Source organism: Nannobrachium achirus, assembly GCF_963921795.1.
Source record: "Nannobrachium achirus genome assembly, chromosome: 4".
Taxonomy (NCBI): Eukaryota; Metazoa; Chordata; class Actinopteri; order Myctophiformes; family Myctophidae; genus Nannobrachium; species Nannobrachium achirus.
The window spans coordinates 58,485,385-58,505,131 of record NC_137813.1 but is presented as its reverse complement, the minus strand read 5'-3'; the positions used below and the strand labels follow the sequence as shown (position 1 = coordinate 58,505,131).

The following is a 19,747-nucleotide window of genomic DNA, read 5'->3' as shown; positions in this document are numbered from 1 at the left end:
AAGAGCGAGATTTCCCCCGTTATTCACTCAGACATTTCACAGACATGGATAAAAACACTGAGACACGCATTATTCACAAAAACGTTCAAACGTTCACGTTCACAGACACTTTGAGTCACATACCGACATTCGCAGACACTTAACATACATTCACAGGCTTTTTGAATCACATACATACATTCACAGACACATACAGACATGCTAGGTTGACATAACATTCACACAGACACATTTCCAGACAAACGCAGACAGTCAACATACTCAGATGTGACCTGGCATTGACACTTATTTGGGCTCACCTTGAAGACTGCTCTAATGATATTTCGAAGGGCATCGCTCAACCCTGTGTGTGTGTGTGTGTGTGTGTGTGTGTGTGTGTGTGTGTGTGTGTGTGTGTGTGTGTGTGTGTGTGTGTGTGTGTGTGTGTGTGTGTGTGTGTGTGTGTGTGTGCGCGCGCGCGTGCGTGCGTGCGTGCGTGCGTGCGTGCGTGCGTGCGCGCGCATGTGCGTGCGTGGGCATTCACGCCACAGCAGCTCATTCCATGGTTGGTTTCTTGCACTTCAATTTAATTAAACCCAAATCTCACTCTGTCTCTCTCTCTCTCTCACACTACTTAACTTCTCTCTGAAGAACTCTGTCTCTCTCATCTCTCTTCTTCTGTCAGTCGTTTTAGCCCCGCTGGCAGTGGTGCTCTAGTCTAGACGGTCGATTGAACAATCCACCACCCCGGTCGCAACACTAAATATCACGAAAACGACTGGCTTCATTGCATTTGTGTGTGTGTGTGTGTGTGTGTGTGTGTGTGTGTGTGTGTGTGTGTGTGTGTGTGTGTGTGTGTGTGTGTGTGTGTGTGTGTGTTGTGTGTAGGGCTGTCACAAGTATTACATAAATCATCTAATCGCAATTATTTTATTTAATCACAATTATTTTGTCATAATCGTTTACATGTGGAAAATTTTTCATATTTTCAAACATTTAAAAAAAATTGTGGAAATAGACAATCTACAAGCTCACAACATGTCACGATATCGATGCGACGCGTTGTGAGCTTGTAGATCTGCTATTTCCACTATCAATGTTCTTTTTCAAGTATAACGTTGTCAAATATGTAAGTCATTTCTTTGTATATTTAGGTTTTGTGTCATATCTGCCATGTGCAACTTCAAAGCCTACAAGCCAAACAGAAATGTAACTGTCAACAACAAAAACACAATTAAATCGTTAATCGCAATTATTTGAGTGACAATAGAGTACCTGAGAGGAATACCAGTCCAAGTCCATATTTAATTATTTTTAATATAGATATTATTTTTTTTGATTTGCCAGACTGTAAACCACAAACTAGTCATTTTTAATCTGTTAAATTGTTAATGCACTCCCCACTCATTTTGTTCAATTGTCTATTTTAATGTTATCTGCTCCCTTTGTCTGCTGAATATTGCTTGTAAGGACTTATACTGTTGTTCCACAAACTGTTGGAGATATACTGTTTTTCCACTTTCCATAAGTATTATGTCTTATCATTCCTACCGGACAGATTAACAACTTCTAATTTGTGGTTTACAGTCTGGTAAAAAAAAAATATCTATATATCTATATTCAAAATTTTCAAATATGGACTGTTTTTCATCTCAGGTACTCAATTAATTGTCATGTAAAATGTCATAATCGTGACAGCCCTGTGTGTGTGTGTGTGTGTGCGTGCGTGCGTGCGTGCGTGCGTGCGTGCGTGCGTGCGTGCGTGCGTGCGTGCGTGTGTGTGTGTGTGTGTGATATACATACACTAAATAACAGGAAACGTGTGTGTATGTGATGATGTGAGGTGAAGGGTGTGGACAGTTCAGTTTCCAGTGTTTTCCTCTTCCCTAATGTCTGACTCAGCCCCCCCCCGGCTCCTCTCACAGTCATTGCATTTTAAAGGGCTCTTAGCGCACGTAATTACCCTCTTTTATTGAATTCTAAAAGGGCAACTTGGCAGATTTTTTAACCCTGAAAATCCATGACGGCCTGCTTTGAGGCATTTTTAGAGTTCCTTTCCGGTACCTTTGAGATGGACCTCTTGTCTTGAGACGACAACACATTAGGGGGGAGTGTTAATGGCAGATTCTCACCTTTCAAAATAGAATGATGAGGATGAGGATTCAGGATTAAAGGTCTATCTTTAACCTTTAACGATATGCATCCGGTTAGCTGCTGGAAGTTGTGTTCAAGTTTCTTTATCATGGATAAACCCCATGAGATGTACGATCTTGTTTTCGAGTGGGTCCCAACATACAGTAAATACACGGATCGTCACATGTATGACGAGTATGCAAAAACAAATCATATTTACCATACATACTGTACCTACTGTGCATACATGGACAAAACAAAAACACATACAATGACCGTTGCGAACCTTAAAAAAAAAATCACAGCCTTAAAGGAGTAGTTCACCCCCAAAATGACTTTTTTTCTATTGATTAGTCACGTCATGGAGACTAGAGTAGAGTTCAATGATATTTTTAGTTTTTTGTCGCATTCCTAAGACAAAAATGTGATAACAATAAATTTACCCCCATTCGTTCCGGATGTCCCCATCCGGAATCAATGGGGGTACATTTACTCGAATCAAATTTTTGTCTTAGGAATGTGACAAAAAACATGGCGTGACTAATCAATAGAAAAAAAAAGTCATTTTGGGGGTGAACTACTCCTTTAAGGCCCTTTCCCACTGGGCGCAATAACGATAAAAAATATTGTTTTTCCATTGAAGTGGATGGCAGCGTCCACACCACAACGATAAAGCCGTCATAATTGATGTGAACGCCGACTTATCGTTATTTTTATCGTTATCGTGCCCAGTGGAATAGGGCCTTTAGGATGAAGTAAGGATCTAGTCAGGATAAGTTAGGATCTTGTAATTTTAAACATTTTAAAACATTATGTTCAATACAGTGAGTGCAGAAATATAATAATGTGTTATGTTTGTATGTCAGAGAAAGCTAGAGAGAGAGTTTTAGTTTTGAGTTTGGGTAGGGAGTCGAGATCTTTAATGAGATGTTGGCATGGCATTCCTCATCTTTGGGTGACAGCATAGTAGAAAAATGCATTCTTTCCTCTAGCCTGGCATTGCCCGACTGATATGACGTGGATTCACTCGCACGTTCCTCCTATGCGATACCGTCTGGCAATGCCAGGCTATTCTTTTCAATTGTTTGAGATGGATTTTCGGGGGGAACCAACCAGGTCAAATGTATCCCTCTGGTGTTATTATGCCCATGGGCACCTCTCACTCTAGATAGGTAGTTAGACAGGTGGGCATGGGCACACCAAATTCGCACCAAATTCTGGGCCCTGGGTACTTAAGTATTGGTACCGAGTGCTGCGCTGCAAGCTTGTAGATCTGCTATTTTTGAAAAAAAAAAAAAAAAAAAGTCTTTGAATATCTCAAATCCAAGGTTTTTTGAAAAAGAAAAAAAAAATGTGTTTCTAAGTCAGTGATGCTCAAACCTTTTCATGTGAAGGACCCCCAAAATGATATTTGGCCAAGGACCCCAGTCTCAAAATATGTAGTTCTAGGGACCAACCTGAAGCAAAATTTGAGCAACTAGTGGCCAATCATAGGAAGTTTTACTTCCGTATTGGAGTCATTTTAAATCGGCAGAACTATTATGCCCCTGACTCAGTGCCGCGCTGCGAGCTTGTATATCTGCTATTCTTGAAAAGTTAAAGCATGAAATAACTAATGCCACCTTGAGCCCTAGTAACTCAGAGAGAGACAGAGACAGAGAGAGAGAGACAGCCAGAGAGAGAGAGAGAGAGAGATCTGTATTGGTCCCGCGGGGGACATCCAGTTGCCAGTGGCAGAACAGCACTTAGAACACAGGGCAGATAACAGAGGGAATAGTAGATATGCTACAGCTTAGGGTTGCAACAAGATAACCAAGAATAATGAGAGAAAGGGACAAAAAAGGCGAAGAAAGAAATAACAATGTACTATCAACAACACTGCAACAGTACTGGTTGTGCTGTCCATTTCCAGCAAGCAGTGGACCAATCAGTGACGTCTCGATTGGGGGCCAGATCACAGCCCATACAGGGATGATCTTGACGTCATTACCAGGACGTCATATGGACTTTTTGGTTCGACAGGATTTATGTTGGTTGAAATCAGGTGATATTCTAGGCCAGATCAATATCATAACTAGTTAGATATGTCCCAGAATATAACCTTATATGCTCATATTTCAACTAACATTACAAACAATAACAATAATCCTGTCAAACAAAAAAGTCCATATGACGTCCTGGTAATGACGTCAAGATCATCCCCATACGGGCTGTGATCTGGCCCCCAATCGAGACGTCACTGATTGGTCCAGGTCCTGACAAGCTTGCTGGGTTTGGTTCCGTCCGTAGGCTACACTCTCAGTGTTGAAATACCACTGCAGATTTAAGCATCGGGGATCCCAGAAAGAACCCGTTGTTGTACACTGTCAGAGTTACAGACTGCTAACGTTGAGAATCAGTGTGCAACAACATGCAACGAGGTACAACATCACACTGTACAGTCACAGTAGCAGTTAGGAGGGAAAAAAAGCAACAGCAATAACATCATACAATATCAGAGCGAGAGAGAGAGAGAGAGAGAGAGAGAAAGAGAGAGACACACACACACACTAATGTCTACTACAGTGAGTGTTGCAGTGTGTGTGTGTGTGTGTGTGTGTGTGTGTGTGTGTGTGTGTGTGTGTGTGTGTGTGTGTGTGTGTGTGTGTGTGTGTGTGTGTGTGTGTGTGTGTGTGTGTGTGTGTGTGTGTGTGTGTGTGTGTGTGTGTGTGTGTGTGCGTGCGTGCGTGCGTGTGTGTGTGCGTGTGTGTGTGTATGCCTGTGTGCGTGTGTGTCTGCTGATGATGTCACTGCCAGGGGCTGGCCCAGCTGAAGAGTTGCCTAGCAACATCAACCCGGGGAGAGCAAGAGAATGGAGGAGACGAGCGAGAGAGAGAGAGAGAGAGAAGGTAGAATGGTGGAGTGACAGACATACAGACAGACAGACCAGGAGAGATAGATAGGTAGAGAGAGAGAGAGAGAGATAGATAGAGAGAGAGAGAGAGAGAGAGCTAGACTGACTGGGAGGGGAGGGGGAGAGAGGGGGTGTGGCTTTGTCCCGGGAACTTGGTGTGCAACGCGTGTGTTGAAATCTGAATGACCGCGAACTATGTGTATGTGCGCGCGCGCGCGCGTGTGTGTGTTGAAGGTGCATCGCTAACGGCGCGTCTCAGCGGCTGATTCCATGGATTGAATCCCAATAACGAGTACAGTGGCCTATAGTGGGTTTTGTGGAGGCCACATATTGGCTCGATCACCAAGGATATTGTGTGTGTGTGAGCGTGCGCGCGTGCGTGCGTGTATGTGTTTAACCGGTGTCTTGGGATTAGAGAGAAGACGCACGTGGGATTTCGGGACACAAAGGTATGCGTTTTTTTTCCAATGGACTGTGTGTGTGTATGTGTGTGAGTGCGTGCATGCATGGCTCATCATGGTTGTTACGTTCTTCACTGATTGATTGAACATATTAACAATTTGTACCGAGCCACGCAGTTTACAATGATTGTTAAAAGGATAACACAAAAGGCCCTATAGGGCAGGGGTCTTCAACAGGGGGTCCGGGACCCCTAAGGGGTCCTCCTCAGAGTTACTACAGGGGGTCCTCCAAATCTTTTCGTGATAGGAACCTTTTTTTCTCCTTTGTCATATTAACCACTTGAACCCTAGCGTCCATATTCTGAGAACTTCAGCCAAAAATAGCAGATCTACAAGCTCACAACGCCTTGCGGTGCGAGGCGTTGTGAGCTTGTAGATCGGCTATTTTTTTTGGAAAAGAGCTTTGGTGTAGAGGGGAAAAAGAGCAGATTAATTACAGAATGTAAGGTCAAGTTGACCAACTATTGACAGTTCAAGTGGTTAAATAGCTGAAAACACAAATTGACATGAATCCAAAATACACTGATGATCGTGCTGTCAAACAATGAAACAATATGGAATCTCTGAACAGGTTGTGGGGGTCCCTGCTTCATCTCTCTCTCAACTAAGGGGTCCTTGGCCTGAAAACGTTGAAGACCCCTGCTGTAGGGGCTTCTTTCCATTGTGGTCCAGTTAGTATTGCGTTCATAAAGTCAGGTTTCTGGTTTATCCGCCGCTATAGCGTATTATCCCTTCAGCCTATTTAGACGGAGCCTATCACAGGCTAGCGTGCCTTTAAACCGGTTGCTACCCATGAGTCTGGCATGTGTGTGAGTGCAGAGGAGAACGGTAGACTTGTTGTCGTTGGATAAACTGTCCCCCCCACAATTCCATGCTGTATTGATGTTGGTACCATAGGAGAGATAACAGGCGAATGTTGATGAAAAGAACAATTATTCGACATTCTCTAATTGAGTATACCTGAGATGAATAACATCAGGAGACAGGTTCGCCTCAGGGCGACATGTGACCTCGCCCTTGGCCATCTGGCCAGTGATGTATATCGGACCAGTTACCCATAAATGGAGACCCCTGGTACCCATATATGGAGATCCATCTACTGTATATAGTACATCCCTTTTATGCCCATACATGGAGATCCCTGTCTGAACCAGCCACACAGATATGGACTTGTCTTCCTCCATATATGGGCATCCCAATATGAAGTCCTGTTAGATATGAGCTTAATAAAGATGACATCAGGGATCTTCATATATGGGCAGTAAACTTGACACGGAAGACACGGTTGAAGGCTCGTTAGGAACGGTATATACACCTTAATCCTCAGCTAAAGGACAGAATTGACACAGGACCGAATTAAATTGCAAGTGTGATTCGAGTTGCGTCTGGTTGTTTAAGTTGGACTGGTTAAACTGACACAATATGTCTATATATGGGCATTCCCAGATATGGGCTTAATATTGATGGGCATAAAAGGGATTCTATTAGTGTGGTTGCCCTAACAGGGCATCATCTGAGAATCGGATGTACAGTCGTCTCCATGTATGGATATCCAGGGTTTGATCTTTGATGAGGTGATGTCACAACAATATGATATCACAATGTCAACGAACAGGTTGAGCTATAGACATTATAGGCTTTACAAGATACGGACAAGATCTGCCATTAACTGCGACCTACGGTCATAGCTATCTGCGACCTACGGTCGCAATCAAACACGTGTTCATTTAAACTATAGAGCAAAGGGGGAAGCACGCACATCTCCAAACATTTACAGGTGCTGGACCAAAAATACGCAAAGTGGGACTGAGTTACCGGGGCCCAAGGTGGAGGGGGGCCCTAGTAACTTTAGCCATTGAAAAATAGCAGATATACAAGCTCACAGCGCGGCACCGAGTGCCGCGCTGCGAGCTTGTAGATCTGCTATTTTTGAAAAGTCGTGAAAATGTGCGCAAATCTTTGAATATATGTATTTTTTAAGTGAACATTTGTAACTCAAATTTTGCTTCTGAGGGGTCCCTGGAACTAAATATTTTGAGATGGGGGGGGGTCCTTCACATGAAAAAGTTTGAGCATCACTGACATGGAAACATAGGTTTCTTGGCACACATTTTCACGATTTTTCAAAAATAGCAGATCTACAAGCTCGCAGCGCGGCACTCGGTGCCGCGCTGTGAGCTTGTATATCTGCTATTTTTCAATAGTTAACACTTTCCATGCTACTGATTAATGGCCTGCTCTATTCCGCTGCCACCATTATAAACTACTATTTTCACCAGTCTTTCTAGCTCTACTGAGAATTATCGAAAAGACAAAAAAATTTCACCCAGTATCTGGACCAAAAATACGCACCATAGAAAGAAGAGGAGGTCCGCACGCTGTTCTAATGCTCCAGCGACACATTTATTTCAGGATGGAAATACAACGTTTCAACCGCAGCGGGTCTTCATCAGGTAATCAGATAATACGGCGGTCAGAGTTTTAAATCGAGCCAACTAAGTCAGATTGCGAGGGCACACAGACTGAGTGATCTAAACCAGTAAGACTCCCTAATCGGGAGGTCGCTTATCTCCACAAATATAACCGACGAATCTCACTAAGTCTGACCTCACAAGCCCCATATTTGGACACAAACAACATATAACTCCATATATAGAGACATAGCTGCTGACATCAGTATGACATCACACTGCTGACATCAGCATGACATCACACCGTACACAAATGACCCTTATATAAGACCGGCATTATCTACCGACAGATTAGATGCAAGCAGGATCTCGACTCTGACACAACTCATCGGCTCATAAGCTGGTTCTCCCTCCATATATGGAGATAACCGACGAATCTCACTAAGTCTGACCTCACAAGCCCCATATTTGGACACGAACAACATATAACTCCATATATAGAGACATAGCTGCTGACATCAGTATGACATCACACTGCTGACATCAGTATGACATCACACCGTACACAAACAAAGGTGTGACGTGTGACCGACCGACGGACGGACGGCCGGTGGAGGTTTTGATACTAAACTGCGACCTAACGGTCGCAACAACACACACAGCCAGAGTCACACGGTTCGCTTTTGACAAAGTGGTAGACAAACATCTTCATCATGAGCATCCTTTGAAAGTGGACTGAGTGAGACCCTCGTCTTCAGTCCCTGAAAACCCCCATGTGTATCATCTTTTTCAAGTTTGACCCTCGGCCGGCATCCAAAAATGCCTACAGGCTTATATTGGCTGCGAACAGAGATGAGTTCTACAAAAGGCCATCTAAAGCCGCTGACTTCTGGGCCAACAACACAGAGATCCTCAGTGGATTTGACCTGGAATACGCCAAAGGAGGAGGCTCGTGGCTAGGAATCACCAAGAGGGGCAAGTTGGCTGCTATCACCAACTACCTAGAAGGACGGAGCAACCCTGAGGCACAAGGGCGAGGATTTCTGGTGTCCAACTACTTGGCAGACCGGGACGTGGACAGCCACTCCTACCTGAAAAAGGTCTCAGCCGAAGGCCACCTGTACAATGGCTTCAACCTCATCACGGCCGAGTTCAAAGCCAAAGAATGTGTTACTATGGCAACAGTGGCAGCCCAAAGCCCCTTCGTCTAAAACCAGGAATCTATGGTCTAAGCAGCTCTCTGCTGGAGACGCCATGGAGGAAGCTGCAGCGGGGCAAGCGTATGCTCACCAGCGTGGTCGATAAGCAGTCGCTGTCCTGCGACGGCCTTGTGCAAGAGCTGCTCTCTGTTCTCATCGATGAGGAGCTGAACACCCCGGAGCCTGTCCAGGAAGGCCATGGTCAAGGAGGCTACAGCAAGTCCATGCTCCAGGCCCTTTCGGCCGTGTGTGTCCGTTCTCCTCATTATGGCACAAGGACCAACACCGTCGTCTTGATCGATGCAGCAGGGAACGTGACCTTCGCAGAGCGTGCCATGCTCAACTGCGACGCCACCCAGTGGAGTTCCAACTCCTTCCAGTTCCAGCTGCAGGAGTGACAACGCACCACGAGACGTCCCTTTTCTTTCTCCTGCTGCTCCTATGGGAGCATGTGTCTTATTAGTGGGAGAAATAATGTGAAAAGGGTGTTCACTTCCGGCGTGAAAATTTGCACCTAGAGGTATTTGTGCAAGCATTTGTTTTGCACGAAAACATTCCTTGGGCTAAAAATGGACCCTACAAAACTATGGTTTAGTATGGTTTAGTGATGAGTCATCACTTTTCACAGTTTTGTAGGGTCCATTTTTTGCCCAATGGATGTTTTTTCGTGCAAAACAAATGCTTGCAATGAATACAGAATAATGAAAAATCCCTAGATAGTCCCCTCACATGCTACTTAAAGAATATTTTTTTGGGGGGGGGGGCTTTTTCCCTGTATTAGTCTAGTAAAAAAAAATCCACTCAGGTTGGAAAAAAATTGTGTTATTTAGTTTCTCAACTGATTCTGACAGGAAATTAGGTCTACTAGCCAGGATAAAAAATCTACCATAATCTGCTCACTGCAAATACCCACAGTGGCCAAATCAAGTTGGGCTCCCATCGACTTTCTATACAGGAGGAAAATACCCAGAAAAAGATTTGCTTTAAGTAGGATGTGAGGGGTTTAACTAGGGGTTTGTCATGATGCTGAATCCATTGCAAGCATTTGTGTTGCTCAAAAAACATTCCTTGGGCTAAAAATGGCCCCAGAAAATGATGGTTTAGTGATGAAAAGTGATGAGTCATCACTTTTCATCAGTTTTGTGGGCGTTTTCTGGGGCCAATGAATGTTTTTTGTGCAAAACAAATGCTTGCAGTGGATTCAGCATCATGACAGGGTCGAATTTGTTTCTTACTGATAGGGTTACCTTTTTGTAATGGAACATTTTGTAATGTAAGATTTAAATATTTGTACGTGGTGCAGTGTGGTGCGGTGCAGGGTGGTGTAGTGTGGTGCTAAAGCTGGAGTGGAAACGGGGCTTTAGGGTTGTGTGTGTGTTTTCTGGGGGGAGTACGCTGGTAGTTAACTGACAAAAGTTTGACAGCCACCTGCTGTGAGCACCCGTGCATGCAGCCTGTATGTGACTGGAGAGAGAAAGAGAAAGAGATTGCGTGTGTGTGCGTGCGTGCGTGTTCGTGCCTGTTAGCTACTCGCAAAAGGTCATCTGGGACCAGGGGCGTCACACCAAATTCTGGGCCCTGGGTACAAGGATTCACTGTGGGCCTCCCATGAATGTTAACTATTGAAAAACAGCAGATATACAAGCTCACAGCGCGGCACCGAGTGCCGCGCTGCGAGCTTGTAGATCTGCTATTTTTGAAAAATCGTGAAAATGTGTGCCAAGAAACCTATGTTTCCATGTCAGTGATGCTCAAACTTTTTCATGTGAAGGACCCCCCCCCATCTCAAAATATTTAGTTCTAGGGACCCCCCAGAAGCAACATTTTTGTTACAAATGTTCACTAAAAAAATACATATATTCAAAGATTTGCGCACATTTTCCCGACTTTTCAAAAATAGCAGATCTACAAGCTCACAGCGCGGCACTCGGTGCCGCGCTGTGAGCTTGTATATCTGCTATTTTCAATAGCTAAAGTTACTAGGGCCCCTCCACCTTGGGCCCTAACTCAATCCAACTTTCCTACCCCTTGTGACACCCCTGTCTGGGACATAATGCAGGGAGTCTATTGGCATTCCTCTAGTGAGCTTCTCTCTCTCTCTCTCTCTCTCTCTCTCTCTCTCTCTCTCTCTCTCTCTCTCTCTCTGCACGCCGCCCATCCCTCTTTGTCTCAGTCTCTACCTCTCTTGTTTTTCTCTTTCTCTGTGTTTCTCTCTCTCTTTCTAAACGGCTGGACAATACGTGTCTTCTGCCAAGTTTGGAAATAACTCTAGTCTGCTATATAACTATGCATAGCCTATCTGACACTGTTCTACTGTTGGCATCATTTTATGGTTCGCAAACGCTTTTGTCTAAATGTAACTTAAACGTCAAAATGATTCATATACCGTATTTTCCGGACTATAAGGCGCACTCAAAAGCCTTTAATTTTATCAAAAAAACTACAGTGCGCCTTATAGTCCAGTGTGCCTTATATATGGATCATTCATTGACATTGACATTCCCTTTAGCACAGCTCCATCTGTTTGATGCATAACGCAACGGTAGCGTCTATTATGTGCGCTTTATAGTCAGGTGCGCCTTATATATGAAAACAGTTTGAAAATAGACCATTCATTGACAGTGCGCCTTATAGTCAGGTGCGCCGTATAGTCCAGAAAGTACTGTAGTTGATGCCTCGGTCATATGGATGTGTGTGTGTGTGTGTGTGTGTGTGTGTGTGTGTGTGTGTGTGTGTGTGTGTGTGTGTGTGTGTGTGTGTGTGTGTGTGTGTGTGTGTGTGTGTGTGTGTGTGTGTGTGTGTGTGAAACATGCAGTGAAACATTGACCTTTGTTCTTAATTTTTTTTTTAATCCCTTTTGTGTGGAGGTACTCATGATGCACAAAAGAAGCCCTCTGTGACTTCATAATAATCTTTAAAGCCGCACTGACTTTCCTTTTCTTACTGCTGAGCTAATACTGTAGATTCTGGCCTGCTTGCTCAGGGGATATAAATGTACTTTTGTCAAACCAGGAACAGGACCGCACCAAAGGTCGTGTCCAACCTAGACACAGGATCTAAATGTCTCAATAGTCGGGGGACTTAATTAAGGATATCTCGCGCTAATCAGTCTAAAAGCGTGAAACTTTGCACAGATGTAGCTCAGGGCTTGCTCTAATGATTTAGCTATAGGGCGCCCGAGTCGGCGACCTTCGGGGTCGCCACAGCTCCAGAAAACACCCCAAAAAACTCTGAAAAGTGATGACTCATCACTTTTCATCACTAAACCATCGTTTTCTAAGGCCATTTGTAGCCCAAGGAATGTTTTTTGTGCAAAACAAATGCTTGCAATGGATTCAGCATCATTACAAACCCCTAGTTAGACCCCTCACATCCAACTTAAATACCCAGAAAAAAAGTGTTTTTCTGGGTATTTTCCTCCTGTATAGAAAGTCGATGGGAGCCCAACTTGATTTGGCCGCTGTGGCGACCCTGAAGGTCGCCAACTTGGGCGCCCTAGCTAAATCATTAGAGCATACCCTGGGCTACATCTGGCGCGAGATTACCAATTAGCGCGAGATTACCATGTCATCTCCCTTAGGCCCCCGACTACAATTGAAGAGCGGGGAGACCAAGTACAACCGCCCCAATTGCACCTTGTATAGTTTCAGTGTAAAGATGATTTATTTTATTATACGGTTCACACTGATGATGATGGGTTATTGGTTGAGCTGTGATCCTAGACTACTATTTTCTATGTAATTTGATGTGTTGATCTTGCTTCACACATTGTATTAACATACTCTGCCCTATAGATTGAATAGAATAAAGTTGCATTCACACAAAGGTTACATAATGCCACTTAAAACTCCCGGCACACAGCTACAAATCCACGTGTGTCAATCTTTAGTTTGACCCTGACTTAAACTGAAGCTTTTAGCGCAGTCTGTCATTCCAAGGGTGAAATTGGACCTCTACTTCTTCATTCTAACAGTGTCCTTAGTGGTACTTGCTATATTTCATTGTAACAGGCATTGCGTCTTAAATCTTAAATCTTAACTTGCTGTAGCTCGCCGCGCTCTTCACCCTGTGTGTTTGCACCGAGGGGAGGGATAAAATCAATAAAGTTTCAATCAAACATGCTTTGTTTTAAGCGTTGCGTCGATAGCAGCCGTCAGAGTGATAGAAACGCCATGCAGAGAAGGTAGAGCCGACGCATTGCTTGGCACTGGAATGTATTTATGGCCCAAACACGCACACAGACACACACGCACACGCACACGCACACACACACACACACACACACACACACACACACACACACACACACACACACACACACACACACTGTACACATGGTTAAACATGGTTGTTTTATTGGTATGGGTTTGCCTGTTATTACATCGCGCAGTCCTGAGTTTACAAATGACTGTAGATAGCATGTTGTTTAGACAGATGCTAGGATCATAGTGTTTGAAGTTTCCACTATCCTTATCCTAGTTTATTTGAGGCACCACTACACAGTTCTCTCTATGTCATGTGATTATCTATCTTGTTTATTGTAAGTTGCTCTGCATAGGCTAAGAAGAAAGAACGTCTGCTTAATGCCTAAATAATACAAATCGGACCAAGCGGACCCTTAAAGTTCTGTAACTCAGAGGGTGTACAAAAGGAACCAAACGGACCCTTGCGGGTCCATTTGGTTCCATTTGTACACCCTCTATGAGTTAAATTTAGACTCAGGATTTTACTGTGTACCTCAGCGGTTCCCAAACCTTTTAGCTTGAGACCCGAAAGGGAAATGTAACATCTCCCTGGGACCATAACTGGTGACACTATAAGATCCACAAGCTCGCAGTGCCACGCGATGCGGCACGTCGTGAGCTTCTAGATCTACTGTTTTCAGTACATCACACCTTTCTTTTTTACATTCATGGAATTTCTATGAATGCGTGAAATTCTTTTGACAATCGTTTCATTTCGGAACATTTTTGATTATAATCTCTGAGGAAACCTTTTGAAACATATTTTAGGAAACAAAACCAAACAAATGAAACAAACAAAAAGAAGAATGGATATTTATTTGTTTTTCCATTTCTCCCCTCTCTCTTCCGAGCTGACCTTGATTCACCTCCCTCTCTTCCGCCTCCCTTCCCCGTCGTCTCTAAAAAATCCATTTCCTCTCAGTGGCGTCAGTTCAGAAAAAGCTAAGGTATGGCAACATGACTGGTGTCTTGCACGCGCGCCCTCGCGCGAGTGCAAGACACCAGTCACGTTGCCATACCTTAGCAACAGGCACGATTACAGTACATTTTATTATTTTCCCCTGTAGCCAAGGTATGGCAGCTGCCATAGCTTGCCCATACCCAATTGACGCCTCTGTTGCCTCTCCCCAGAAAAGCACTTCAGTCTCAGACAGCCGAGCGTGTATTATTGATGATGTGTAAAAATGAAAGCTACAGTACAGGGCAATGCTGTCCCCAAGACACATTACCCTGCCAATTCCACTGGAATGTTAGGCACGCACACATGCACGCACTACAGCAGGGGTTTTCAAAGTGGGTGACGGGGCACCCTGGGGTGCCGCGACGGCAGTCCAGGGGTGCCGCGAGATCATTTGATAATATTTGGAATTTATTTGGACACTTGAAAAAATATTTAGTATCATTTTAAGCATGAAGTTATTTTCAGTCAGTTCTAACCAAAATGTCTGTTATCTCAACGTTTTCCTCGCAACATAATCACTAACATATCGTCACTGTCGGGCAGAAACCTCGTATCTCCAAGTTTCAAATGTGTACGTCTTTAGGTAGAGCAAAGCCCTGCTTCATCATGCAAGACTATCGCACAAAACTAGTGAAAACAGCCGACCTACAAGCACACAACGCCTCGCGATGCGAGGCGTTGTGTGCTTGTAGATCGGCTGTTTTCACTAGTTTAGATCATTTTATAGATGAGAAATACAAAACGAATGGTTTTGGACATACAAGGTTTCCACCCGACAACGACGATATACTATAAACATAAGGTGGGAGTGAAAAATAGGGGTGCCTCGGATTAAACAAATATTTATGGGGTGCCCTGAGACAAAAAGGTTTGGGAACCCCTGCACTATAGGGATGGGACCACATGAAAATGTCATATGACGATTATTGTGACCAAAGAAATCGCGATTTACGATATTATTACGATAATCAAAATATCCCCAACCATTATCCTGGGTCGGAACATTTGCCAAAAATTAGCATATCTACAAGCTCGTAGAGCTATTTTTTGGCAAAGACATTTGGTAGAGCGAAAAAAAAGGCTGTATCAACGTATATTACGTATATTATAAGTACGTTTTACCAATAGAGGGTTTAAACGGTAGCGGATATGCAGCTCGGCAAATAAAAGGTGAATTGGTCCCAGTGCACGACGGAGGACGATATCACGATGAATTAAATCTCCACGATACGATTATCGTGACGATAAATGATAATATCGCTTATCGTCCCATCCTTAGCACGCACACACGCGCGCACGCATGCACACATATTCCTTTTCGTGCTAAGTGAGAGCAGGTGCTTATTTTGTTGTTGTTGTATGCCATGCAAATGTGTGCATGTGTTTATGGGAGGGTGGCACTGTATGTATTATTGTACCACACTCACGTGAGGCCAGACAGTTACATACATTATTAACACACACACACACACACACACACACACACACACACACACACACACACACACACACACACACACACACACACACACACACACACCACACACTGACAGATCTAGGCCACGCTGCATCCACACACTACCTCTGTGCCCCCCACACCCCTCCTTTTTACGGGGTCCCAGCGCGGTGCATCAACCCATGGAGACAACCCAAATCCCCCCTCCCCCTACAAACACGCACGCACGCACGCACGCACGCACACACACACACACACACACACACACACACACACACACCAAGCAAGAGGTCAAAGTTCCATGGATGGCTTGTGAAATTCCTCTGCATGTGGCCACGTGCAATTTTACATCGACCCACTTACACGTGTGTGTGTGTGTGTGTGTGTGTGCGTGTGTGTGGTGCGTGCGTGCGTGCGTGCGTGCGTGCGTGCGTGCGTGCGTGCGTGCGTGCGTGCGTGTGTGTGTGTGTGTGTGTGTGTGTTCATGCTCAATTATCACACAGCACTGTATGTCTCTTTCTCTGTGCTTACTGGGGTGTGAGCTGAACGAGAGGGGCACCCTGGAAGGAGAGAGAGAGAGAGAGAGAGAGAAACTACTGCATGAAATATAAGCCTAAATCAACATCCAATCGCTTAATCAAATACAACACTACCTTACAATAGTGTTAAGACTGTGATCACCCCTGTTGTGTGTAGAACAGTGGTTCTCAACCTTTTCAGGCCGTGATCCCCCGAAATGATCATGTTTGAACTGGAGACCTCCCCACCCTGACAAGCACTTGGACTTGTAGGAGTTGAGGCATTACAGTTAGTTTGACTCGGTTCCACAGATTAATATTGTGGAAATAGCAGATCTGCAAGCTCACAACGCCTCGCGCTGCGAGGCGTTGTGAGCTTGCAGATCAGCTATTTTCACAACGTTTGTGTATTTCTTATATCATTTGACAAATTGTCCAAAAGGGTTAGGGTTAGGGTCCCCAGCAGGAGTAGTTAACGTAGCATCCCGGACATTTTTACCACCTTATCCATTTATAATAATGGACAGAGAGATCTGACTGTAAATCAGAGGTTTAATGAAGCTGCTTTTACTATCCTTAAACACAGTGAAAGAGATCATCAAGCAGGACGGGGGAGAGATGAAGTAAAACAATGAACCAAATGATAAAGATATTCATTCGTTTTAAACATTGTTTTCAATCAAGTGGATGGGTGAGTCCATGCGCCAACCATTGGCTATTTTATGATTGCTTAAAGTAGGACTGTCATCTAAAGGGGTACTGTCACTTAAAAAAAAAGTCATTTTAAAATATGAGTTAATATGTTTATGATGTCATTGTGAGAATGCGCAATAAGCCAATCAAATTAATGTACTGTACTTAGACTACTTACTGTACTGGTCAGCTGTTGTTGGGGGGCGAGGGGCAGATTACACTGTGACATGAGTTTCATAGTTTCAGAACGTCTTGAGAGAGACCACGTGACCTACTGTATCATACTATTATAATTTCGGGGCGTGTCAGCAGGCCTTTAAGATATGTATTAATTTATGTCCTCCTCTCAACACTGCTGTGTTGTTGAATGATATTCCCCAGGAGTGTAAATATACGACAAAGAGGACATTGTACTGTGAAGCTATCAGAGGCAATACTCCCAACGAATCCATAACCCAAACTTGTACTATTAATCAAGTGTCGTCTTTGCACTTCCTGATGATACTTTCGATTGACGGCGAGTATACCTGCTGGGTTGTATTAGCTCCCTTGCTACAGACTCTCCTTTATAAATGCAAGGCTTTGGAAAGACAGAACTTTGAAATTGATCGGTCAGTGAAGGGCCAATCAGTGGCCTTCACACTGACTCATGAGTTGTTCATACCGTTTATAAATGTCATATAATTTTCATTTGAATCTCATTCACGGTTTGTTTTGCCCTGTGTGTGTGTGTGTGTGTGTGTGTGCGTGCGTGCGTGCGTGCGTGCGTGCGCGCGTACGTGTGTTCTCGTGCAGAACGGCGAAGCCAGGCTCGGGCCGCCCATCATCATGTGCACGCGACCTTACCCAGAATGCAGTGCGTACGGGCAGGGCGACGGCGGCGCGGACGGAGAGTGCGAGATGGACAGCAGCAGCGAACACGCAAACGGCTCTGACCTCTGTGACCTGGGGCGTGGGGACAGGTCAGACGCTATGTTTAAAACTACAGGCTGTGTGTGTGTGTGCGTGTGCGTGTGCGTGTGCGCGCGCGTGCGTGTGTGTGTGTGTGTGTGTGTGTGTGTGTTGTTTGTGTGTGTGTGTGTGTGTGTGTGTGTGTGTGTGTGTGTGTTGGGGGGGGGGATATGAATTTAAAGTGCTATAGTAATGCCCAACCATTAAAGGGATATCAATTACTCACCCCATGCAGACTCTTTGGGTCTCCATAGGGAGGCCTTCTGGTTGGTCCCTGACTGACCAACCAGCAGGCTCTTTCTGCCTTGGCCTGCCCTGGTTCCCCTTATATCAGGGGTCGGCAACCCAAAATGTTGAAAGAGCCATATTGGACAAAAACACCCAAAACATATCTGTCTGGAGCCGCAAACAATTATAAAAGCCTTATATATCGCCGTTGTCGGGTGGAAACCTTGTATGTCCAAAACTTTGTTTTGTATTTATCATTTAAAAAATGAACTAAACTAGTGAAAACAGCCGATCTACAAGCACACAACGCCTCGCACCGCGAGGCGTTGTGTGCTTGTAGATCTGCTGTTTTCACTACTTTTGTGCGTCAGTCTTGTATGATGAAGCAGGGATTTACTTTAAAACATACAAATTTGAAAGGTTTCTGCCCGACAGTGACAATAAAAAAATCGTTAAAACAAAAAATACCTTTTTGCATTTTCATACATTTTTGAAAAAGCTCCAGGGAGCCACTAGGGCGGCGCTAAAGAGCCGCATGCGGCTCTAGAGCCGCGGGTTGCTGACCCCCGCCTTATATGGTTGTTTATGTTGAATTTGCTAAAACATAGTAAAAAAAAAACAAAAAAAAACATGATATGCCCCAGTCACTATACTGCACCTGAGATGTTCCTTTTTACTGACACCACGTTTAAAATAAGAATTAAATACACAGAACATCAATACGAGGCAACTGAAAAAAAAACACGTTATTTCAATGGTAGTGGACTTGACAAAGGGTGCGTTCGGAAATGCGCACTCAACGCACTGGTGGGCCATGTTGTCGTTCGTTTATTCGGTGCACTTGGTGCGTTGTCGTTCGGAAATCCAGTGCGCGGAGCACCAGTGTGTTGAGTGCACACACTCGCCAACCCTACTCAGAAGATGGGTTTTGGCGGTGTGGTGCGGTGTTCTGATTGGTTGGTTTTACTCTTGAATGCTTCTCAGCTGTGAACGATGGAGGAAATAACCGCAAAATACAGCACTTGAAGCTTAATTGGTCGTTTGGGCTTGATAGTTTCACACACATCAACATGTAAATTAACAACAGGTATGCCAATGTTGTGAATTAGACCTACACTACATCTCCTAATAGCAACGTTACGTTAGCATACTCAGCAGCAACTGCTGCTTTTCAGAAAGTTCAGAGTGAAAAAGCGCACAGCTGTCTGTTAAAACTGGTCGTTCGTAAATAAGCCACACTGAACGCACTCTCCAACGTCACGCCCACTGCACTCACTACACTGAGCACACATCCGGTGCGGGTTTCCGAACGCACCCAAAGTGTCCATGTAGTCCTACACCCGCCATGTTGAGGACCAACACAGGTGTTTGAATTGTCTGCAGGGACGTGCTGGCCATTGGGAAAAGCGGGACAACTCCCGAACGGCCGGTTCATTCCCGGCCGGTCCAGGCTGGCCATTAGGGGGAAAAAATAAATAAAATGTCGGCCTTTGTTCCACTTTGGGGGCTGGGCGGCCAACAAAGTAAATCGTCACTGTCGGGCAGAAACCTTGTATCTCTAAGTTTCAAATGTGTACATTTTTTCGCAAAGCAAAGCCCTGCTTCATCATACAAGGCCGT

General features: G+C 44.5%; 1 protein-coding gene and 1 pseudogene across 2 annotated transcripts in view; both read left to right on the top strand.

Annotated features, from left to right (window-relative positions):
* Nucleotides 1-19,747, top strand: part of rab11fip4a (RAB11 family interacting protein 4 (class II) a) — a gene marked incomplete at both ends in the record, with an annotated part of 140,162 nt that overhangs the window by 80,476 nt on the left and 39,939 nt on the right. Inside the window, one exon of the mRNA XM_080723417.1 lies at nt 17,744-17,910. Coding sequence (XP_080579543.1) covers nt 17,744-17,910 — 167 coding nt within the window. The remainder of the gene's footprint in view (nt 1-17,743; nt 17,911-19,747) is intronic.
* LOC308284391 (transport and Golgi organization 2 homolog) lies at nt 8,651-9,474 on the top strand (annotated as a pseudogene). Its single transcript has one exon. The product of its transcript is annotated as a transport and Golgi organization 2 homolog (transcript).